Genomic DNA, 26,346 nt, shown 5'->3' on the forward strand with positions numbered 1-26,346 from the left:
TTGCAGAAAATCTACCTTTTAAAATGTCAACCAGAATGTGTTCTGTTCTCTATTAAATGGTGAGTTCCTCATTTAAAACAAATCTCGCCCTCACAAAAACAAGAGGGCTGTATAAGTAGACACAGCTTTATATGAGTGGAAGACAGTGAAGTTCCCACAATAAACACTATCATTGTGATCCACTGAAGGGTATTTCCTAAGTGCTACATCTATGGCCGTGGTCATCAACTAGAGATGATTTTGCCTCCAAGGGCCTATTTGGTAATGTCTGGAGACATTTTTCATTTTCAGGACTGGGAGGCTGGTACTACTGGCATCTAATAGGTAAGGCCAGGGATGCTGCTAAACATTCTACGATGTACAGGACAGGCCCCCAAACCAAAGAATTAACTAATCCAAAATATCACTAGTGCTGAGGTTGAGAAACCCTGGTCAATAGCAAGGTACAGACAGAAAGGCAATGTTTAAGACAAAACTCCTGCCACTGACAAATGTATAATCTACTTAGGTGGGTTAAGACAAAAAATAAAAACGATCTCATTGTATGACATACAAGTGCTAATTACAAGGTGTTTACTATGTGTGCCTTGAAATGCATCAAGCGCTATAGAAGCAAAAGCCATTGTTGGGTTCTACAGCAGAGCAACCTTCAAGTTAGTAGCAAGGTGGATGTGTGTTGAATCTTGAAAGATTTGGATGGGCAAACAGAAAAGGATATTTTAGGAGGAGGGTAGGAGGGAGGCAGAAATCCAGAGAGGAGAAAGGGTAGTATCTTTCCAGGGCAGTAAATAACCAGCTCAGCTATAGCAGTGTTTGTGCGACAGGGTAACCTTAAGAAAAAACTGATTTCACCTGTCATGTGTGATCACGTGGGGGATAGAGTTCTGGCTTTGCCATGTCTTAGCTGGGCAGACATGAGCGTGTGAGCTGTAAAACTGGGATAGCTCTTACCTTTTAGTTGTCTTTGTAAAAATTAGGTACTCTAAAATGTGCCACATAGTAGTGCTCAGAGGATGGTCAGCTGCTAGAACCAACATTAAGAAAGACAAATGGAACTTGAACTTTAAAAAAATGCTAGAGTGTTCTTGTCCCCACGGTGAGCCACAGCCACACCACGCCTCTGCAGGAGGCCCTCCAACACTAGCAGATACACCAGAAATACATCTACACGTGGGACAACTCCTACAGAGCACCTACTGAACCCTGGCAGAAGACCTCAGACCTCCCAAAAGGCAAGAAACCCCCCACGTACCTGGGTAGGGCAAAAGAAAAAAGAAAAAACAGAGACAAAAGGATAGGGACGGGGCCTGCACCAGTGGGAGGGAGCTGTGAAGGAGAAAAGCTTTCCACACATTAGGAAGCCCCTTCGCACGAGGAGACTGCGGGTGGCAGAGGGGGAAAGCTTCGGAGCTGCGGAGGAGAGCGCAGCCACAGGGGTGCGGGGGGCAAAGCGGAGAGATTCTCGCACAGAGGATCAGGGCCGACCGGCACTCACCAGCCCTAGAGGCTTGTCTGCTCACCCGCCGGGGCGGGCGGGGCTGCGAGCTGAGGCTCGGGCTTCCATCAGAGCGCTGGGAGAGGACTGGGGTTGACGGCGTGAACACAGTCTGCAGGGGGTTAGTGCGCCACGGCTGGCCGGGAGGGAGTCCGGGGAAAAGTCTGGAGCTGCCGAAGAGGCAAGAGACTTTTCCTTCCCTCTTTGTTTCCTGGTGCCCGAGGATAGGGGATTAACAGCACTGCTTAAAGGAGCTCCAGAGACAGGCGCGAGCCGCGGCTAAAAGCACGGACCCCAGAGACGGGCACGAGACACTAAGGCTGCTGCTGCCGCCACCAAGAAGCCTGTGTGCGAGCACAGGTTACCATCCACAACCCCCTTCCGGGGAGCCTGTCCATCCCGCCACTGCCAGGGTCCCAGGATCCAGGGACAACTTACCCAGGAGAACGCACGGCGCGCTTCGGGCTGGTGCAACGTCACGCCGGCCTCTGCCGCCGCAGGCTCGCCCCGTACTCCGTGCCCCGCCCTCTCCCCGGCCTGAGTGAGCCAGAGCCCCGGAATCAGCGGTTCCTTTAACCCCGTCCTCTCTGAGCGAAGAACAGACGCCCTCCAGCGACCTACACGCAGAGGCGGGGCGAAATCCAAAGCTGAGCCCCTGGGACCTGTGAGAACAAAGAAGAGAAAGGGAAATCTCTCCCAGCAGCCTCAGAAGCAGCGGATTCAAGCTCCACAATCAACTTGATGTCTGTGGAATACATGAATAGACAACCAATCATCCCAAATTGAGGAGGTGGGCTTTGAGAGTAAGATTTATGCTGTATACCTTTGCTTCCACCATTTGTCCTCGGGTTCTATCCGTCCGTTTTTTTGTTTTTTTTTTTTTCAATTTTTTTTCTTAATAATTATTTTTTTATTTTAATAACTTTATATTTTATCTTACTTTATTTTATTTTACTTTATCTTCTTTCTTTCTTTCTTTTTTCCTTCCTTCCCTCCTTCCTTCCTTCCTCCTTCCCTACCTCCCTCCTTTCTTTCTTTCTTTCTTTCTTTCTTTCTTCTTCTACTAATTCTTTCTTTCTACTTTTTCTCCCTCTTATTCTGAGCCGTGTGGATGAAAGGTTCTTGGTGCTGCAGCCGGAAGTCAGTGCTGTGCCTCTGAGGTGGGAGAGCCAACTTCAGGACACTGGTCCACAGGAGACCTCCCAGCTCCACGTAATATCAAACGGCGAAAATCTCCCAGAGATCTCCATCTCAACACCAGCACCCAGCTTCACTCAACGACCAGCAAGCTACAGTGCTGGGCATCCTATGCCAAACAACTAGCAACACAGGAGCACAACCCCACCCATTAGCAGAGAGTCTGCCTAAAATCATAATAAGTCCACAGACACCCCAAAACACACCACCAGACGTGGACCTGCCCACCAGAAAGACAAGATCCAGCCTCATCCACCAGAACACAGGCACTAGTCCCCTCCACCAGGAAGCCTACACAACCCACTGAACTAACCTTAGCCACTGGAGACAGACACCAAAAACAATGGGAACTACGAGCCTGCAGCCTGCAAAAAGGAGACCCCAAACACAGTAAGATAAGCAAAATGGGAAGACAGAAAAACACACAGCAGATGAAGGAGCAAGATAAAAACCCACCAGACCTAACAAATGAAGAGGAAGTAGGCAGTCTACCTGAAAAAGAATTCAGAATAATGATAGTAAAGATGATCCAAAATCTTGGAAATAGAATGGACAAAATGCAAGAAACATTTAAAAAGGGCCTAGAAGAACTAAAGATGAAACAAAAAACGATGAACAACACAATTAATGAAATGAAAAATACTCTAGAAGGGATCAATAGCAGAATAACTGAGGCAGAAGAACGGATAAGTGACCTGGAAGATAAAATAGTGGAAATAACTACTGCAGAGCAGAATAAAGGAAAAAAGAATGAAAATAACTGAGGACAGTCTCAGAGACCTCTGGGACAACATTAAATGCACCAACATTCGAATTATAGGGGTTCCAGAAGAAGAAGAGAAAAAGAAAGGGATTGAGAAAGTATTTGAAGAGATTATAGTTGAAAACTTCCCTAATATGGGAAAGGAAATAGTTAATCAAATCCAGGAAGCACAGAGAGTCCCATACAGGATAAATCCAAGGAGAAATATGCCAAGACACATATTAATCAAACTGTCCAAAATTAAATACAAAGAAAGCATATTAAAAGCAGCAAGGGAATAACAACAAATAACACACAAGGGAATCCCCATAAGGTTAACAGCTGATCTTTCAGCAGAAACTCTGCAAGCCAGAAGGGACTGGCAGGACATATTTAAAGTGACGAAGGAGAAAAACCTACAACCAAGATTACTCTACCCAGCAAGGATCTCATTCAGATTTGATGGAGAAATTAAAACCTTTACAGACAAGCAAAACCTGAGAGAGTTCAGCACCACCAAACCAGCTTTACAACAACTGCTAAAGGAACTTCCCTAGGCAAGAAGCACAATAGAAGGAAAAGACCTACAATAACGAACCCAAAACAATTAAGAAAATGGGAATAGGAACATACATATCGATAATTACCTTAAATGTAAATGGACTAAATGCTCCCACCAAAAGACACAGATTGGCTGAATGAATACAAAAACAAGACCCATATATATGCTGTCTACAAGAGACCCACTTCAGACCGAGAGACACATACAGACTGAAAGTAAGGGGATGGAAAAAGATATTACATGCAAATGGAAACCAAAAGAAAGCTGGAGTAGCAAGTCTCATATCAGACAAAATAGACTTTAAAATAAAGACTATTAGAAGAGACAAAGAAGGACACTACATAATGATCAAGGGATCGATCCAAGAAGATATAACAATTGTAAATATTTATGCACCCAACATAGGAGCACCTCAATACATAAGGCAAATGTTAACAACCATAAAAGGGGAAATCGACAGTAACACAATCATAGTAGGGGACTTTAACACCCCACTTTCACCCATGGACAGATCATCCAAAATGAAAATAAATAAGGAAACACAAGCTTTAAATGATACATTAAACAAGATGGACTTAATTGATATTTATAGGACACTCCATCCAAAAACAACAGAATACACTTTCTTCTCAGGCACTCATGAAATATTCTCCAGGACAATCATATCTTGGGTCACAAATCAAGCCTTGGTAAATTTAAGAAAATTGAATACGTATCAAGTACCTTTTCCAACCACAATGTTATGAGTCTAGATATCAATTACAGGAAAAAACCTGTAAAACATACAAACACATGGAGGCTAAACAATACACTACTAAATAACCAAGAGATCACTGAAGAAATCAAAGAGGAAATCAAAAAATACATAGAAACAAATGACAATGAAAACACGATGACTCAAAACTTATGGGATGCAGCAAAAGCAGTTCAAAGAGGGAAGTTTATAGCAATACAGTCTTACCTCAAGAAACAAGAAACATTTCAAATGAACAACCTAACCTTATACCTAAAGCAATTAGAGATAGAAGAACAAAGAGACCCCAAAGTTAGCAGAAGGCAAGAAATCATAAAAATCAGATCAGAAATAAATGAAAAAGAAATGAAGGAAACAATAGCAAAGATCAATAAAACTAAAAGCTGGTTCTTTGAGAAGGTAAACAAAATTGATAAACCATTAGCCAGACTCATCAAGAAAAAAAGGGAGAAAACTCAAATCAATAGAATTAGAAATGAAAAAGGAGAAGTAACAACGGACACTGCAGAAATACAAAGGATCATGAGAGATTACTACAAGCAACTCTATGCCAATAAAATGGACAACCTGGAAGAAATGGACAAATTCTTAGTAATGCACAACCGCCAAGACTGAATCAGGAAGAAATAGGAAATATGAACAGACCAATTACAAGCACTGAAATTGAAACTGTGATTAAAAATCTTCCAACAAACAAAAGCCCAGGACCAGATGGCTTCACAGGCGAATTCTATCAAACATTTAGAGAAGAGCTAACGCCTATCCTTCTCAAACTCTTCCAAAATATAGCAGAGGGAGGAACACTCCCAAACTCATTCTACGAGGCCACCATCGCCCTGATACCAAAACCAGACAAGGATGTCACAAAGAAAGAAAACTACAGGGCAATATCACTGATGAACATAGAAGCAAAAATCCGCAACAAAATACTGGCAAACAGAATCCAACAGCACATTAAAAGGATCATACACCATGATCAAGTGGGGTTTATCCCAGGAATGCAAGGATTCTTCCATATACGCAAAACAATGTGATACACCATATTAACAAATTGAAGGAGAAAAACCATACGATCATCTCAATAGATGCAGAGAAAGATTTCGACAAAATTCAACACCCATTTATGATAAAAACCCTGCAGAAAGTAGGCATAGAGGGAACTTTCCTCAACATAATAAAGGCCATATATGACAAAGCCACAGCCAACATCATCCTCAATGGTGAAAAGCTGAAAGCATTTCCACTAAGATCAGGAACAAGACAAGGTTGCACACTCTCACCACTCTTACTCAACATAGTTTTGGAAGTTTTAGCCACAGCAATCAGGGAAGAAAAGGAAATAAAAGGAATCCAAATTGGAAAAGAAGAAGTAAAGCTGTCACTATTTTCAGATGACATGATACTATACATAGAGAATCCTAAAGATGATACCAGAAAACTACTAGAGCTAATCAATGAATTTGGTAAAGTAGCAGGATACAAAATTAATGCACAGAAATCTCTGGCATTCCTATACACTAATGATGAAAAATCTGAAAGTGAAATCAAGAAAACACTCCCATTTACCATTGCAACAAAAAGAATAAAATATCTAGGAATAAACCTACCTAAGGAGACAAAAGACCTATATGCAGAAAATTATAAGACACTGATGAAAGAAATTAAAGATGATACAAATAGATGGAGAGATATACCATGTTCTTGGATTGGAAGAATCAACATTCTGAAAATGACCCTACTACCCAAAGCAATCTACACATTCAATGCAATCCCTATCAAACTACCACTGGTATTTTTCACAGAACTAAAACAAAAAATTTCACAATTTGTATGGAAACACAAAAGACCCCGAATAGCCAAAGCAATCTCGAGGAAGAAAAACGGAGCTGGAGGAATCAGGCTTCCTGACTTCAGACTATACTAGAAAGATATAGTAATCAAGACAGTATGGTACTGGCACAAAAATAGAAAGATAGATCAGTGGAACAGGAGAGAAAGCCCAGAGATAAACCCACGCACATATGGTCACCTTATCTTTGATAAAGGAGGCAGGAATGTACAGTGGAGAAAGGACAGCCTCTTCAATAAGTGGTGCTGGGAAAACTGGACAGGTACATGTAAAAGTATGAAATTAGATCACTCCCTAACACCATACACAAAAATAAGCTCAAAATGGATTAAAGACCTAAATGTAAGGCCAGAAACTATCAAACTCTTAGAGGAAAACATTGGCAGAACACTCTAGGGCATAAGTCACACCAAGATCCTTTTTGACCCACCTCCTAGAGAAATGGAAATAAAAACAAAAATAAACAAACGGGGTCTAATGAAACTTCAAAGCTTTTGCACAGCAAAGGAATCCATAAACAAGACCAAAAGACAACCCTCAGAATGGGAGAAAATATTTGTAAATGAAGCAACTGACAAAGGATTAATCTCCAAAATTTATAAGCAGCTTATGCAGCTCAATAACAAAAAAACAAACAACACAATGCAAAAATGGGCAGAAGATCTAAATAGACATTTCTCCAAAGAAGATATACAGACTGCCAACAAACATTTGAAAGAATGCTCAACATCATTAATCATTAGAGAAATGCAGATAAAAACTACAATGAGATATCATCTCACACCAGTCAGAATGGCCATCATCAAAAAATCTAGAAACAGTAAATGCTGGAGAGGGTGTGGAGAAAAGGGAACCCTATTGCACTGTTGGTGGGAATGTAAATTGATACAGCCACTGTGGAGAACAGTATGGAGGTTCCTTAAAAAACTACCAATAGAACTACCATATGACCCAGCAATCCCACTACTGGGCATATACCCTGAGAAAACCATAATTCAAAAAGTGTCATGTACCAAAATATTCATTGCAGCTCTATTTACAATAGCCCGCAGATGGAAACAACCCAAGTGTCCATCATCGGATGAATGGTAAAGAAGATGTGGCACATATATACAATGGAATATTACTCAGCCATAAAAAGAAACGAAATTGAGCTATTTGTAATGAGGTGTATAGATCTAGAGTCTGTCATACAGAGTGAAGTAAGTCAGAAAGAGAAAGACAAATACCGTATGCTAACACATATATATGGAATTTAAGAAAAAAAAATGTCATGAAGAACCTAGGGGTAAGACAGGAATAAAGACACAGACCTACTAGAGAATGGACTTGAGGATATGGGGAGGGGGAAGGGTAAGATGTGACAAAGCGAGAGAGAGGCATGTACATATATACACTACCAAACGTAAGGTAGATAGCTAGTGGGAAGCAGGTGCATAGCACAGGGATATCAGCTCGGTGCTTTGTGACCGCCTGGAGGGTGGGATAGGGAGGGTGGGAGGGAGGGAGACGCAAGAGGGAAGAGATATGGGACATATGTATATGTATAACTGATTGACTTTGTTATAAAGCAGAAACTAACACACCATTGTAAAGCAATTACACTCCAATAAAGATGTAAAAAAAAAAAAAAATGCTAGAGGAGTCACTGGACTTCAGTGGATAAGGACGAAAATAATGCTTTAGATTAACCTGAATCTAGGTAGTTGGTATATAAGTGGTCACTGCACTGATTTTTCTGGGTAGCTAATATTTTTCAAAGTATAAGTTTTTATTTTTTAAACTTGATCTTGTTTTCCCACAAAAATTTAGGCTCAACTGAAAACAGGTCCCCTGTTTGTGTGTCCTCTTTGCTATATTCTCAGAACAGTACCTGGCACACAGTAGATGACCAATAAGCTATTGTCCAAGTCCAGCCATATGTAAAAAGGGCCAAGACTATGGTGGTGTCAGAGTGGGAAGATAGGGATATTTGCAGACTTCCAAAAGCAATATTGATAGAATTTGGCAATTTGAGGATAGGGGAACAGCTCTGAACATGCAAAAGTGACAGGAGATTGGTGGAATCATCTCACAGTTAAGTTGGAAAAGATGCAGATCTGAGGAAAAATGAATTGTATTTTGGATCCATGACATTATGGGGAATAGGCCAGTGCAATGCAGAACTGAAACTTGACACAAATTTTGGAGTAACTTAGCTAGAGGGGATTTTTGAGATTAGCAACGTAAATGAGGTTTCTCAAGAAAGATGAAGGGCCTATTCTCCCACTATTATGAGAGCAGAAACTAAAGCTAAGATCTTCTTTGTATAATAACAGTGTTATTTCAAAATACGTGAAAGATCGTTTTTGAGGGTTTAGAGTGGAATCACAAACCAGCTACTCGAAAGCTAATTTACCTGTAGAGACTGCTTTCTTTGGACCTTCAATAAACTTTGGGCTGTTTTAAACTTACTCAAAGTCATTGTCAACATTAAACAATCAAAAGCTACATACAAATTCTTATTCTTTAATCCTCTTGAAAACCAGGCAGATTTGTCAACCTCAGCCTACGGCACAATTGGGTGGAGCTGGGCACCTATTGCTGCCTTTAAATGACTCCAGTTTACCGCTGCATTTGATTGTTTCAGCTGTGTGATCCACCTGGCCCCTGTAGGTATTTGAGTTTGCAGTTCTTGGTCTAGTGGTACCATGTCAGTACACTGATAGTACAAACTGTAACGATGAGCACTTATTGCCAGGCACTGTTTTAAGCATGCCACAGAGATCATTTACTATTTGAGGGAGTTTCAATTATTAAACCATATTACAGATGAGAAAACTGAGACATAGAGGTTATAGGACCTGTCTGAAAAGTTAAAAAAAAAAGGACTGCCTGAATGAAGGTCAACAACCAGCAAGTGGTAAAAAGTTAGACTTACATGTGCAGTTAGCCAAATAGTATTCAATTTAAATGGTCATAAATTACTCTATATGAACCTGAGTCTTTTTCTAAAAGAAAGCCTGTGCTCTTCTGTACGTACACACAGACATACACACCCTATGTGACTTTGGCTAGCTGAGTATCTCCGTTCTTCTTCTACCTGTGCAAAGTTGGCCTAAGGTGAACTCAACAGTTTCATCCCTCCCCACAAAGCATGGTCTTGCGCAGTGAGGAGGGTGAGTCATAGTGGTAAGATGTCCACACATTTATCTCTAGAAAACATACAATGCATAGATAGGACTAACTTCAAGAAACATATGTTCTAGCTGGAGATATGTAATGTGCTCAAAAGTTTTTAAGGACATTTAAAAAGAAACATGTGGGTGGGTATAAATAGAAGTTGTGGAACATATCCAAGGCCGAAAGGCTGAGGGGACACAAGAGATCAGAATAAGGAGAGCCGGGAAAACCACGTGGAAGTGTTTCAGTTAGGGTTTGGAAGTGTGCACACGGAGATGTCCACAGGAAGGGAACACCAGGCACTCTGGGTTCCCTCCTAAAATATCAGCGGGCATTAAAGTTTGCTTGACTGAAGAAACATCCAGTGGAATAAACATGGAACAGAATGAAAGAATGTGAAAGGTCAGAAAGGACATCTGACTACATTGGAAAAAGTGAGAAAAGGATTAGGAAAAAAGGATCAGGGTTCTAAAAGATCTTGATGAATGAAAACATATAATTATAAAGTAGACATGAATTAGGGGGAAAAAACCCCACACCAGTAGAGTCAAAATGACAGTAGAATAAACAAAGTATTAAAATCAAGAACAAAAAATTCCCTCATAAAAAAAAATTCACTCATAACTATCAGAGATAACGAAAACTTTTTTTCCCCTTTCTGACAACACATTTGGGAAATGTGAAATCAGGGGTATAAGAAGCTGGCCGCTTAAATTAAAAGAATACATACATCTGGAAAAGAAGTACTATAATAGGAGAGAAATGATAGAGAATTACTCTTTGTCACACATTGACTCTAGAAAAATCCATTAATTTTCTGTGTAGCTATTTTAACACAATCCTTTTTTAACACTCTATCACAGATGACTTATAACAGAACAATCATGAGTCAGTCAACGAACCTCAATTTTCTCCTAAGTCTTTGCTAGATGCTGGGGAAAAAGAAAACCGGTATTTGTTAAATGCCCACTTTGTGCTGTGAATTACTACAGGCCTTTGACTGCTTTATTTCATTTAATCATCACTATAACTGTGTAAGGTGGGCACCATAAACTTAAAAAAATTTTTGAGGTATAGTTGATTTACAGTGTTGTGTTATCTCTGCTGTACAGCAAAGTGACTGTTTTACACATACATTCTTTTTTATATTTTTTCATTATGGTTTATCCCAGGATATTGAATATAGTTCCCTGTGGGCACAGTAAACATTTTAAATTTTAAAGATGAATGTGAAGGTTGGAGAGATGAAATAATTTGCCCAAGTCCACATAGCTGGTAGGTGGCAGAGCTGGTACTCAAATATTACTCCTCTCAAGCTGGAATAAAGCTTATCTGGGTTAAAATCTGGTCCTGCTACATACCAGTTTTGTGGCCTGACCTAATTAACCTCTGGATTTCACTCTTTTCTTCTGCAATACAGGAAGACAAAACCACTTCTCAAAGGGTTATTTTGTGGAAATTAGTTTATTCATTTGTTCATCTATCAAATGATGGACCACAGAACAAGGAAGTGAAGAAATGAGGGAGGGGGTAACATTAGAACAAAGTCAATAGCTCTAAAGTTGTGATGGAAGTAAAAAAAGGTTGCTAGAATAGCAGCATTAAAGCAGATGAGCTGGATGGGCAGGGGTCAAAGTATAGTGCTTAAAGGAGAGTTTTTAGAGCTTGTATGGATTTTGATGTCAACATGAAGGAGATGACCACAGGAGGGGGTGGCTAAGGATGTGAAAGGTAGGGATGGGGGAAGAGAATCTTGGAGGCAAGGAAGTTGCGAAACTGAAAAACAATGAGCAACGCATGCAAAGTATCTAGAACTCAGGTGATCCTTACAAAATGCTAATCCTGAAAAGTAAAAAATTAGACATAGCAAACATACTTCTTGTTTGCATATTAAAAAGGATGAAAGTGAGAAACCTGCCTCAGTGGCAGGCAGTGGACGGGAACACATATTTGACGCTATAGAAATGCATCAAGAAGGCAAATAGTTCATTGCAGCTCTATTTACAATAGCCCAGAGATGGAAACAACCTAAGTGCCCATCATCGGATGAATGGATAAAGAAGATGTGGCACATATATACAATGGAATACTACTCAGCCATAAAAAGAAACGAAATTGAGCTATTTGTAATGAGGTGGATAGACCTAGAGTCTGTCATACAGAGTGAAGTCAGAAAGAAAAAGACAAATACCGTATGCTAACACATATATATGGAATTTAAGAAAAAAATGTCATGAAGAACCTAGGGGTAAAGCAGGAATAAAGACGCAGACCTCCTAAAGAACGGACTTGAGGTTATGGGGAGGGGGAAGGGTGAGCTGTGACAGGGCGAGAGAGAGTCATGGGCATATACACACTAACAAACGTAGTAAGGTAGATAGCTAGTGGGAAGCAGCCGCATGGCACGGGGATATTGGCTCGGTGCTTTGTGACAGCCTGGAGGGGTGGGATAGGGAGGGTGGGAGGGAGGGAGACGCAAGAGGGAAGACATATGGGAACATATGTTTATGTATGACTGATTCACTTTGTTATAAAGCAGAAACTAACACACCATTGTAAAGCAATTATACCCCAATAAAGATGTTAAAAAAAAAAAAAAAAAAGGCAAATACTGCAATTCCCCACCCAGGCTCTTATGTATTATGTCCTGATATGACTCCCTTACACTTTAAATACTTCTGCTTGAAGTTACTTAAGTGTTCCGTTAACTGCTTTTCTAAGAGTAAATAAAATCGTGAAGAGTAAAAAAAGCTGAATTAAGTACAACAGGAAACAGTTAACAGTATGCAACAATGGTATGTTATTTTAAGAATATTAAACATCCTCCTTACAACTTTATCTATATTATTAATTCACTTAGCAGTTCCTTTCCTGTTTTAAAATACAGGAACATATCCAATCCATGTTGAATGATATCTATTATCACCTGTTGATAATGATTATGTTATCAGGTTATTGGGATTCCAATTAAAGAGACTTAACTATATATACTTATAGAGAAAAAATATAAGTAATTTTAACAATTAAAAATAAAAGTACAACAGGAAATGTTAACAAAACTTTCCAGGCAATATTTATTATAAATAAATATCTATGCCTCAGCAGTTCCTTCTGCCTTGGTTCTTCCCACAGCAAACACCACCTTGTGAGATATCTTCTCTGTCCTTCCTACGTAAAATCATCACCCCCCGCCCCCCTCCATTATCACACTCTCTTCTTCACATCATTTATTACCACTGGGTACACTTACATTTCTTGTTCATTGTCTTTCACCATTCTCTCTCCCAACTATAAGAGTTGAGACTTTATTTCTTTCATTGTTTTACCTCTAATTCCTAGAACAGACTTGGGCACATAGAAGCTTGTAAAAGTTACATACATTAAAAAAAAAACTAATAACTCTTTAAGGTCTTAAGTACTCAATAAAAAGAATGGCTTCCCATTTTTACATTTAGAAAAGAAATTATGAACTAAGGTTAAAGTGAAGAAAATAAAATTTCTAGTCCACTGTTTTTTCCTTGATACCACCTCTAAAGATCAATGTTTAGTTAAAAAAAAAATTAATGCTTATTTATTTCCTTTAGGGCTTACAGCCTATGTGTTCCTTAAATCCAATTTGCTGAGCTTCACAGTTCTGTGAAATGTACTATGTCTGTGTCGGTCCATTGTAATCACAACTCACCATCTTCCAACCACCACAGATGGAGAAAGTGTTGAAAAGAATTTTTCCAAGCTGCCATGTTCGATTTAATACTTTGGGGGACACAGGAAGAGGAGGAGGAGAGCATAATATTTCTTTACTGACATGGACTTTATTGTTACTTATACTCAAGTTTTTAAATAACAAAAATAGAAGACATTTTGAATCAGAGTACGTCTCAAAGAGAAACATTAAAATGGTGGTCCCATTACTCTTGAACCTGGATACTGGCTAAAATGGATTTTATGTACTTTTAAGGTGAACAAGTACAAGTAGTCTATTTAGTAAATAAGGTTAAATGTCTGTCAGCAGATCTAAAATTTCAGAGGCAATATTTTATTTCAAAAGTAAAACTAATACGGTCACATATTAACTGGTGAGAGTTACAATGATAGAAACCCTTAAAATTCTTATAAAAAAAACTAGAATTATTTCACAGTTAGTCTTGCCCACACTTCTCATGACTGTATGTTTTCTGGTTATCTATTAATCCAAATTAAAAATTAAATACATATTAACTTACCAACAGTGATATAACTTCAAGGCTGAGAAAAAGCACTAATCACAAAGAATTTCAATTAAACGTTCATCTAACAGTCCAGAAAGAGATGTTATCGAGAGAAGTCCTAATTATAAATCAGATAGCTGTGTATCTGTTTAAAGACTAACATACACCTAGCTTCACCAAAACACTTCCGAAAAAAACTACACATACCTATTTTGTTCAAGACATAATATGAAAATTAAAATAATTCCTCTACTTTAAAAAAAGCGTGACTCCTAAGAAAGGTTCATAGCATCTCATTAACAAAGCAAAAATGTTAACCTGAAATGGTTCATCTATTTTGGTCTTCAGTTACAAATAAAAAGTCACTAACAATTTATTATAATAATTCTATAAACAATTGGAAACATTATTATCAGAAAAAAAATTTTGTCAATGGAAAACAATCACTGATTCAATGAGCATTTGATCATTTTATTAACAAAATATGGGCAAGAATTACATCCCTCTCTGGTGAAACTTTTCAAATAATTTTATGTGGAGGGCCTTGAGAAGTATCAATTACAAAACATTTTTTTAAATGAAAACATTTTTTAAATGTACAAATACAAACCAGTACTTTATACAAGCTACAAAGTTTGTCAATCAATGTAAAAAATAATTTGTTTCAACTGAATATAAGGCATGTTCAGTTTCTGTAATTTTGCAGAATTATTTTTTTTGCTTTGTTGGAGACTTTTCTCTTCGCTGGTCCTGATTTTTCTTTGATTCTCTGGATTGTTCAGAGTATCGGCTAGATTTTTCCCATCGTCTCTCAGCACCATTCTGATACCTATCTTCATCACTTCTAGAGGCTGAATGTTTTTTATCCTTTTCTCTTGACTTGGACCTATCCTTTCTTCTAAAATTCTCACTGTCCTTATTTCTGTATTTGTGCTCATTTTCAGAGAAAGAATTTCTTCTCTCTCCTCTTTTCTTTCTGGGATCCCCAAGATTATGTTCCAAATCCATGTACATTTCTTGGTCTCTGTCCTTCATGGCTCTGCTGTAGCTGTTTCGCTCAGAAGGAAGCCCTCTGTCTGAAGTGTACTTTGTTACGGGATCTTTTGAATCTCTGTCTCTGGGTTTCTCTGACCTCCTTTCTCTCTCGGTCCTCGTTTCCTGGTGCCGTTGCTCTGGTCTCCTTTCTTCTTGTTTCCTATCATTCGTGTGTTGTTTCCTGATCAATTTATTTACTTCTTTCCTTCTGTGGTTCCCTTGCCCCTTCTTTCTTACATCTTTATCTGCATGTGTAAAATGAAATATAGTTAGCTTTCATTTTAGTCTTAATTTCACAACTGAAAAATCACACTTATTGATGCATTACAGGTTTACTAATTCAGACAAACTGGATGCAGAGCCAAATCGATTGAATGCAAAGTCTGATGACAGAACATTATACAAATAGTGTAATTTTTAAGAATATACAATATATTTACTGAAGTACTGCTTTGACCCTTAACTCAAAAGAGTAAACAAGAACTTTAAGTAAACTATAGCAAATGTAAAAGTTTTAATGAAGTGACTAAAGTGGTACATTTCCACTCACAAATTTTATCCAAAACATAAACTCTAGCCCACATGCATTATGTCATATGAAATATTATGTCAGATCTCGTACATAATTAAAATGCAATGATCATACATGCCAGCAACATCACTTCCTAAGAGGTGGGCTGAGCGGGATGACTGGGTTTGTGTAATGATATGAATATGTATTTTTCAAATGAAAACCTCTGCCTACAGAAATGATAGTTCTGCTATCAGAGAAGTACTAACTGTACTAGCAAAGAGAAGCTATATTGAGATATAATCATAGGCTTTATGAGAGCCACAAAGGCTTGATTTCTGAGAAAACTCTTCTAAGAAGGCCTTGAAACTTTTAATTTTATTGATATGATCACAAATATAAATATTAATTACAATGAAATATCTTACCATTTTAAGCTATAAAACACATTCAATCACGATATCTGTGTTATTTAGTTTGGGTACATAATCAAGGGTACTGAGATGACCACAGTTTCTGTCAAGTTCATATAAATACATACAAAAAGAAGGAAATATGGTGGAAAGTTGCCTACCCTTGTCCTACCTCCACCCAAACGTCAGTGTACCAGCCTCTGTTTCTCCTGCCAAATGCCTACCCCGGCACAGTCAGTTGGTTTGCCACTAAGGACCTATTTCTCTGGTTCCTATCAAGCAGCTCAGCTGAGCTGCAGCTACCCAAGCAGAAACCATCTGGCTCCGTGCAGAATCGACGTCTCTCTGACCCTGGTGTATGCCACTCTTGGTGCTTCTTGACACTAAAACCTGAGCCCTATAATAATATGCACTCTTCTCTCTCCTTGGTGTTTGCTTTAAAATTTTCTAATTTGGGGTAAGTTCATATTGCTTTTATGCTATTTAATATTTTACTGATAAAACTGAAAGCTCTCTACTGAAACAGTATGATGAGGCAAATTAATTCTGAATCAGCAAGCTTCCTTATTGCAGCAGTTCATGCTGTGTTATCATCTGTTCTCAAAACAGATACCATGAAATAACAAATTCTTTAGAGGTGAATGGTAAATGAACAATGTTAGTGTATTTCAATTCAAGAATAAAATTTCCTGTGAGCAAATGGAATCTTGCTCTAATAATATAAAACACTGAAAGTCCCCTAATTCTGCATGCCACTTAGTATGTAAAACACTTTGAAGTGAAACAAGCATGTAAAGACTAGCCTTCCAACCTACTAATAAGGCTGTGGGGAAAAGTGCTGCCTCTCTGAAATACGCATTGAAAGATACAAGAAATGACATGCATTTTGGACAATCAGAGTATCTCTTATTCAAACTAAGATACTATGATGAAAGAAGCAGAATTGGCCCTGGGGAAAACAACATAGACCTTTTCAGAAAATGGCATATTTGAAAAAATCCTTTACTATAGCACTTCCCCTTCCCAAGGAGGACAGACAAAATTGTGAAAGACTAGTAATGCTGCTGAAAACAACTAGAAATGCCAGATAAAATTTTAACATCTTCTCTTGAAAGGCACTAAAGATCTGGAGCAACTTAAGATGCTATAAGGAAGTGCTCAAAAAAAGGGATGGGAGTATGTCAAAAGAGCACTGGAGTCAACTTGAAGGAACTCCTAATTGACAAAGTTGAAATGATCTGAACAAGAAAATAAATGACAGCATTGGACTTTAACCCATAGAATAAGATAAATATTCATGAATCCACACTGATATAAATATATAGTTGAATTAATAAATAAATGGAGGAGGGCACAACTCTTTCTTACAGGAGAAATTCAATTACCAAATGTGGAAAAAGAGACAAACAGGGAAACCACCATTTGGCAAACACTACAGTAGTAAGTGTTGCAGATAAGATCCACAGATGGATGTGAAAATAGAAGACCAAAAGTTAGAGGAGAAAGAGGAGATTTGCATAGTACTGAATTATCTCCCTACAAGATATTAATTTATAAAGAAAAACAGTTTCCATGAAAAAACCCAATAGATACCACCTTAACCAAGTGGTCAAACTTAATGTCACCAATATCAGTATTATCAACTCCTCAATAAGGCACAGTAAGAACAACATATCGTTTCTATGGTATTCTGGCTAAAAATGAATAACCTCATTCTAATCATGAGAAAACATCAGACAGATCTCCATACTGCGGGACATTCTGCAGAATAAGTGACCAGAGGACTTAAAAAGGGTCAACGCCATTCAAAACAAGGAAAGCCTGAGAAGAACTACCACAGGTTGTAGAAGATTAAAGAGAAATACAATTAAAGGCAAGGAGGGACCTGGAAAAAGAAAAAGAACATTAGTGGGAAAACTAGTGAAATTCAAATAAGACCTATTGTTTGGTGAATAGTATTTTCCTGATGTTAATCTCCTGGTTTTGATAAGTGAACTACAGTTATGGAAGATGCTAACATTAGGGGAAGTTGGGTGAAGACTATATGGAAATTCTCTGTACTATTTTTGCAACTTTCTTATAAGTCAAAAATTAGTTCAAGATAAAAACTAAAAAATAAAGACACCAGAGAGCTGGCAAAAAAAACTAGGACTAGAAGGGCCAAGACTCAAGAGAAGGCAGAACCACAGAGAGGTAAGGTAATGTCACTTTCTCCCTGCGAGTATCTGCTGATTCAGGGCTGCTGCTGAGGGACATAGACCAGCAGAGCTCTGGCAGCCTTGCAGGGCTCGAGAGATAAGAACAGGACTAGTTACTTGCAATACATACATGTGACAAAAAATACATATCTGAAATACATAAAGGCACTTACAAATCAACAGAAAGGCCAACTTAATGAAAAGGGGGGGAGGAGGCAAAAATTCTGAACAGCCACTTAACAAAAAGAAAATATCCAAATGGCAGATAATACAGAAAACGATGCTCAACTTCACTACTGATCAAGGAAATGAAAATTAAAGCCACAATGCAGTACCATTACACACCCACCAAAATGGCTAAAATGAAAAAGACAGTCAGTTAAAGTGTTAGTGAAGATGGGAGCTATGGGAACTCTCATACATGGCTGGTGGGAGTGTAAACTAGAATAACCACTTGGAAGGCTGTTTGGGAGTATCTACACACACCCTACAGCCCAGTGATTCCACCTCTAGGTACATATCCAACAGAAATGTGCATATATATATATATGTATGTCGCCAAAAGATATGTAAGAGAGCATTCATGGCAACACTACTTATAAATTTAAATTTCCGCTGAGTAAAAAGGACAAATGTTAAATATACTGTGGAATATCTGCATAGTGAAAAACTATACAGCAATGAGAATGAATGAACTATAACTAAATGCAATAGTATGGACGTATCTCACAAACATAAAGTTGAAAGATAAACCAAACATAAAGAAGTTCATAATATATAATTCTAAAGTTTAAAGCAGACAAAACTAATTTATAGAATTACAAATCAGAACAGGAGCTGCCATGAGGCAGTGGATGGGAGGAGTGGTAGTAAGTACAAGAGGGAAAAAGGAAGATTTCTGGGGTACTGGTTGTTCTCGTTCTGGGTCCTGGCTACACGGATGTGGTCTGTTTATGAAAATTTATACAGCTGTTCACTTAAAATGTGTGCACTGAATGTGTGGTATGCGTCAATTACTAATATAAAGCTTCACTATTAAAAGTAAAAAATTAAATTTTCTTTAAAATATAACCATCAGGAAAGCTCCTGTAAAGTAGATTACAGACATTATGAATGGCATTTCAGTCAGCACTCAAATAAATATTTGCCAATGGAATATCTTCATTTCGTTGAAGAGGATTCCAAAAGATAATCTTAGCATTATAAATGCTGAATTCAGTATAGACTGCAACAGTGATAGATGATCATTTATATTATTAACTGTGGCTTTTAAACAAATGAACTCTAAAATAAATAAGCAATCAAATTATTCTCTTCCCTTGTAAACACCACCAGCAATACACTTGTTAGAAAAGAGCACGATCAACTATACATCAGTTTCAGTACCTGAGGCTGAGCTCTGACTACTGGTGGATGAAGCGCTTTCTCCACTAGAAGACTCTGAACTGCTGTCGCTGCTGTCCGAATCAGAGGCAGAGGAGTCAGACTCAGAGGAGGAGGACTCAGGGGAGGAAGAGGAGGCGGGGGATTTATTTGGCTCAACATCTGGTTTTTGTGCCACGATGACCTTTGGTATATTTTTGAGATGCTCACGTAATTCATCCCTAATAAGAAACATAATCTCTGTTAGATTCTGCCTTGAAGGCAACTGTGAAATAATTCTGTAAATTGAATAAAATTCTGATAATAATTCTTACGTTAAACCTCCAAGACCTATAGAAGTAAAGAAGTTGATGGCAAATCGAGTGTTTCTTGGGTTATCTCGGGGTAATAATCCTTCAAAGAATGGCTGCAGAGTTCTAAAAAGGAAAAAGAAAAATGAACAAAAGAGAACAGATTGCTTAAATATAAAAAGGCAAAATCCTTATATAGTCATTTTTCAGATATTCTATATATTAAATTAGTAAATGAAATACAAGTGATTTAAAAATCATTCATCTGGTCAGGCTGCATGCTATCTAAATGAGTAGGGTCAAGTCATAATTTACTAAAATTAATTTCTAGGGATTTTCCTGGCAGTCCAGTGGTTAGCACTCAGTGCTTTCACTGTCATGGGTCCTGGTTGGGGAACTAAGATCCCACAAGCCATGAGGAGCAGTCAAATAAAAAAAAAATTAAATTGATTTCTAGAATTATACAAGAGGAGGTTTTTAAAACTTTCATATACACACACAACACTCAGAATAGATATACGTATATAACACATATAAACCTACATATACATATGTATATTTATTATATGTGAGTATATGTACAGAAAAGTAAAAAAACAAAACCAAACAAGCCTCCTCTGTTGTACATGCAAACACGCCTGTATACACAGCACTGTGGAAGGTACTGGAGGAGGGGAAGAGCAGTCAACAAAAGAGAAATCAAGGATGAAGACTGTAGGAATCACTGTTTCTAGGCAGGGGGAAAAATAGAGAAACATTAACAATATAATGTGGTTTTGGACATGTGTTTTTGTTTTTTTTTTTGCGTTACACGGGCCTCTCACTGTTGTGGCCTCTCCCGTTGCGGAGCACAGGCTCCGGACACGCAGGCTCAGCGGCCATGGCTCACGGGCCCAGCCGCTCCGTGGCATGTGGGATCTTCCCGGACGGGGGAACGAACCTGCGTCCCCTGCATCGGCAGGCGGACTCCCAACCACTGCGCCACCAGGGAAGCCCGGGACATGTGGTTTTGAGTGCTACATTCAATGCACTAAGCTGCAGAGTTAGGAAAAACCATTCTTCATAGAAAAAGGTAACTTAATGTAAGAGGAACGATTAATACGAGTTTGCTGGATAGAACAAGAGAAGGAATTCCTAGCTCTGGAAACAGAGGTAAGGAGGCATGAATGAGCCGGACTTGCTTAACCAGCTGCGCAGCGTTGGTGCAGTGCAGCCGCAGTGCGGCTTGCTGGGGAGGGAGTATGTGAGCCTGGCAAAGTAGGTAAGGACCAATAAGTAAGTATACGAAGCTAAGAGAAGTGGATGGACCCGCCCAGAGCATGCAGAATCCAGGACAGACCTTTAGCGAACACCGGAGAGGCAGGCTGAAGAGGAGAGAGAGGTTGGGGGGAGCAAGGCAGAATAAGAAAGTGAGCTCATGAGCAAGTGGTCAACGGTGTAAGTGAGACCACGAGGTCACGAGGCATGAGGACTGAGAAAGACTGCGGGACTAGGCAGGTGGTCACTGAAAAAAATCTGAAAGGATTTCAGGAGTGTGAATGGAGTAGAAGCCAATGTGCATGGCAATGGGCAATCTGAATACATAGGAAGTAAGGAAGCTGGGACAGGGATTCCATAATAGTCCTGGAACAAAGCCCTAGTTCGGTGTAATAATTTCAACAGTTACAGGACTGATATTCACTGGTATATGTTCACAATCATCCACTGATAATAAAAAAATTATCATTCTTTGGCTCAATATTAGGGTAAAAATGAAAATAAAACTACAAATACTCATTACTGGGAAACTCCAGTGAGCATGCAAAAAAAATTTTTGTATGTTCTAACTAAACTAAAAGAGGCGTTAATTCTGCATTTTCTCTACTTGAACTAATTGATCATTAAGTTTCACGTTGTCCTGTGCCACACAGAGCATCAGAGTCAGAACAGTGTAACGGACAAAGAATGTCCTAAGGACTTAACTTGTATTTTTACAACTAAGGGTGAACTTACGGCTGCTAAAGTAGGGGAAAACCTCCGAGGGCAGTAAGAATAAAGAGTGCTTAATAATAAACTTACTCATCCTTTAATCTTCCATTAAGTTTAGGAAGACCCATGTATTCACACAGTTCTTGGAAAAATATTTTCACAAAAATTCTACTGGATGATGTAGTAGTTTCTTCACTCAGCTTTATGCATTCAAGAACCTGAAAATTAAAATTAGAAAACGATAATTTTATCTTGGTGTTCAAAAGATGAGACAAAGTGACCAATATCTGTAACTTATAGTGTCCCTTGAAATTAATGATTTGCTCTCATCTGCAGTTAGAATTATCTCTAAATATCTTCCCTTATGCTGATACGCATTATTACTTGGGAAAGTTTAAGACTGCTTCTCTATACAAATTTCCAAAATGTTAAGATGCTACAGAAATAGAGTTCATTCTCTTTCCTGAGTAATGTGCTTTTTATAGCAGGAAGGAATATTGTCTTGAGCATCTAATGCTAAGATTATTAGCTCCTAAAACTCACTCATCAAAACATGGGTGTAAGAGGGTATGGGGAAAAATGCCACTTAAAGCATCAAGCTACAGTTTTGTCCAGGACTAGAGTACACAAGACGAGTAAAGACGAAGAGTGATGGCTTGTTCTGAATAGTTAAGATTGGGCTTACTGAAGCTCACAGAGAGAAATTTTAGGGTAAATAAAAATAAAAGCAACCTCCAGTTTTTTATGGATGTGTTCCAGGAGCTCACTTATTTCAATTGTTTAAAACTTTGATTTCATTTTCCCAGAGAAGGGAGTAAAAACAAAGTAAAAGTTATGATTAGCCTGCTGGGTTAGCTTATAAATGCCTATTAAAGTAGCTGGACACACTTAGTACTTAAAGTATTACAAAACTCTATCCAACATTTATAAGCTCAATGATGCTGCTTCATTCTACCACTGGGTTGTGGTATTCTACAATATGATTCTCTTTTTTCTTCCATCTTGGATATAATTTCTTTCCGATTTTTCAGTTCCTTCAGCCTAACCTACTACTTTGTATTTTGCATTATTACCTTGGGCATCTTACCTCTTCTGTTTTATGGTACTAAGCTTCTTGAAAGCAGGGACCATATACAATTCATTTTGGATGCCCAGTGTCTCTTTCTGGGCACAGAGTTGGTGACTAAACAAATGGCTGTTGAATGAATAGTAATTGTACAATTAAGTGCCAGCTTAATGAATGCAGTTCAAATTCCAACACAGTGTACATTTCCCCATCGAGAGTATCTTTCCTTGTTCTAACTATGACTACAGAACTTCCTCCCTATCACTTACCCAACTTCAATGCCTGCTAAGAAAAATACATCTTGCCAGAACAGTCATTTCTCTTATATCCTTACCAGAGGAACTATTGACAGTTACTCCGTCAGGAAACAGGCAGTAACTCAGAGGCTCATATGCCACCAGACTATTGGTGTATGTGAATATGAGTGTGCACACACGTGTGTATACAGAGAAGATGAAAATCTACATTTTCTCTGAAAACACTCCTGGCCATCACTATCAGAAAGAACTGTAATGTTTGGACTGTTAATATCATCCAGGATAGTATTTCTTACACTCACACATTATTTACTTAGCTTTTCTTTTTTTAAAATAATTAATTAATCGATTTATTTTTGGCTGCATTGGGTCTTCGTTCTTGTGTGCGGGCTTTCTCTAGTTGTGGCGAGTGGGGGCTACTCTTCGTTGCGATGCGTGGGCTTCCCATTGAGGTGGCTTCTCTTGTTGCGGAGCATGGACTCTAGGCGTGCGGGCTCAGTAGCTGTGGAGCACAGGCTTGATTGCTCAGCGGCATGTGGGACCTTCCTAGACCAGGGATCGAACCTGTGTCCCCTGCATTGGCAGGCGGATTCTTAACCACTGCAGCACCAGGGGAGTCCCTACTTAGTTTTTTGATCCCATGTTATATGAACATAACCTCAAAGACTGCCATTATAGTAAAAGTTTGCTCCACATTTCTTTTTTTTTTTTTTTGCGGTACGCGGGCCTCTCACTGTTGTGGCCTCTCCCGTTGCGGAGCACAGGCTCCGGACGCGCAGGCTCAGCGGCCATGGCTCTTGGGCCTAGCCGCTCCGCGGCATGTGGGATCTTCCTGGACCGGGGCACGAACCCATATCCCCTGCATCGGCAGGCGGACTCTCAACCACTGCGCCACCAGGGAAGCCCTCAACATTTCATTTTAAAGTACATTTCCTACATAGGAAAAGTATGGCTGTGCTATACTTAATATCTATTTCAAAATAACAGGGGATTAGGAAAGAAGTACAAATATTGACCTATCTACTTACGCTCCATGGAAGTGAATCGGTGTATAAGAGGTGAGCAAACATCTTAGCAACATTTCTCAATTTGTTTGTTTCCAAGCGATGGATGGTATCATATTGTTCTTTGAATATACTTTCAAAGGATTCCATGTATTCTTTTTTTAGCATGCAAAATCGCTAATAAATTAAAAATAAAAATGTCAATACCATTATGAGCATATTAAATACTAATTTTATTCAATCAAAAGTTAATAAATATTTGTATATCATATCACTCAATCTTCTTGTGCTGTATAATGGGATGCTCAAAAAAGAAGTTAATATATATCACCCCTATCTACCTGGGATTTATATGCTAAAACAAAGTTATACATGTAGCTGACCACAGACACACACATTTGTATAAGATAAATATACTTCTCTGTGGGTTGAGTTTGGACTCAAAAAATTATTTTAGCTCATGCTTTATTTGTGCTGCCTGAGCATGTACTTGACTTCAGAAACTGCTGTGAAATTTTGAAAAGACAGCATTTAACTGTCCTCTTTGGGAAATTTTACAAAGCATGTGGAATTTCTCAAAGTTCTGGAAGAGTAATACGTAATATTAAGGCACTACAAAAATGAAGTGGGAAAGGAGGAAGCTGCAGAGTGGGAAACCTGTGGAAGGGAAGAACAATTTGCTTTCAGCAAAGATATGTTACTAGACCAGGCAACAAAGCAGACACATTAATTCGCAATACTCATGTTAAGAATTACCCTTGTGATTTCATCAAAATCCAACAAGAAAAATGAGGTTGGAACTCACCCCAGCTAATAAGCCAAAAAATTTCTCATATGTCCTTTGTTGGGCACAGCAGTCAAGTATCATGTTGCACAGTTCTTTCTATTTGGAGAACAATTACATTAATGATTCAAAACACAGTGAATCCATGCTATATGATAATTTATCAATATGATAGAGACAGCCTGAATTTTTAAATAAGGTTTTAAAAACACAAAACTCTGTGAACTTTAGTTGTGCAGACAAAACAAAAAATTCAATCTATTCAAGCCTATAGTTTTTTTAAAGTCTTCTGTTTGCCTGACAGAAATTCCATAGTCATTTATGCTAATTAGATTGATTATAAAATTCTAAATTCATATAAGTATGAACCACTTCATGAAAACCTAGTATAGGAAACAGATACATCAAAAAGAGACTGAATATACTGTATTCTAAAAAGATTCTACACAGAAGTCTTTTAAATATAGATCACCAATATGACATATAACAATTCAGTTATACATCTTCCAAAGATTTAAACCCAATTATGAAGGAATATATTTTGTTAGTATGGAGAAGGCAGAACATGGTGAGTCTTTACAGAAGCATACATGGGCACAGCTTCAATGTTAATGTAAATGACCCTCTGGCTGATAAAGAAGAAAATATATTTAAAAGAGCAACAACAAAAAAAGACCTTTGTGGCTAAGTTTTTTAGCCTCAAAATAAATGTTATACATATAGATCTGTCAATAGATGAATCTCTATAAATAGATGGAATCATTTCATAACTGCTATAATAACACACTGTCCAATCAGTTATTTATGGGCCTTGAAAACTCCTTTGTGAAAATTCTGTTGAACTAAGAAATGCAAGAATAAATCCAGGATCAGGAAATACCATCATCACAAATGACTAATAACAAATAAATATTATTTACTAATTCCTGAAATAACCTTAATGAAATATGTGTTGATTACAGAAATTTCATAAGTGAAGAAACTCAGGAAATATGGACAAATCAATGAAGACAAAATGAAAAAAGGCATAACCCTACCCCTAACCCTGAGTACTGCTGTAGAATTAACTAAATATATTTCTCAACAAAACATTTCTTATCAGAAAGTTTAAAATTAGTTTTTTTAAATACAGTAACTGCAATGTATTTGCTTTCCATAAACAGAAACCAAGCTTATAAAATATAATGTATACATTTCAGTTCATTTTTACTTTAATTTTACCTTTATATCTTCAATTAAGAATTTTGACACTTTTGTCTCTTGATAACATTTTGTAACATTTTGTCACTTGATATAATAATTACTAAGATACAACCTAAGCAATTATTGTAAATTATTTAAAAAATGAGGTCAATATGCATTTACTGCAAATATCTATGTGCAAGAGGAAGCAAGGGGACCCTGAAGAAGCACAGAACAGACACTCTAAAACTGTGCTGTCCAGTATGGTAGGCCCTAGCAACACATA

General features: G+C 38.2%; 1 protein-coding gene across 1 annotated transcript in view; it reads right to left on the bottom strand.

Moving 5' to 3' along the window:
• Nucleotides 1-14,419: 14,419 nt before the first annotated feature.
• CWC22 (CWC22 spliceosome associated protein homolog) overlaps nucleotides 14,420-26,346 on the bottom strand; it is a 62,645-nt gene continuing 50,718 nt past the window's right edge. Inside the window, exons 15-20 of the mRNA XM_004267382.3 lie at nucleotides 24,900-24,977; nucleotides 24,119-24,271; nucleotides 21,858-21,985; nucleotides 19,824-19,925; nucleotides 19,513-19,730; nucleotides 14,420-15,249 (exon numbers count right to left, since the gene is read on the bottom strand). Of these exons, the coding sequence (XP_004267430.1) occupies nucleotides 14,678-15,249; nucleotides 19,513-19,730; nucleotides 19,824-19,925; nucleotides 21,858-21,985; nucleotides 24,119-24,271; nucleotides 24,900-24,977 (1,251 nt within the window). The 3' untranslated portion in view covers nucleotides 14,420-14,677. The remainder of the gene's footprint in view (nucleotides 15,250-19,512; nucleotides 19,731-19,823; nucleotides 19,926-21,857; nucleotides 21,986-24,118; nucleotides 24,272-24,899; nucleotides 24,978-26,346) is intronic.

Source organism: Orcinus orca, chromosome 7 (genome assembly GCF_937001465.1).
Source record: "Orcinus orca chromosome 7, mOrcOrc1.1, whole genome shotgun sequence".
Classification (NCBI taxonomy): Eukaryota; Metazoa; Chordata; class Mammalia; order Artiodactyla; family Delphinidae; genus Orcinus; species Orcinus orca.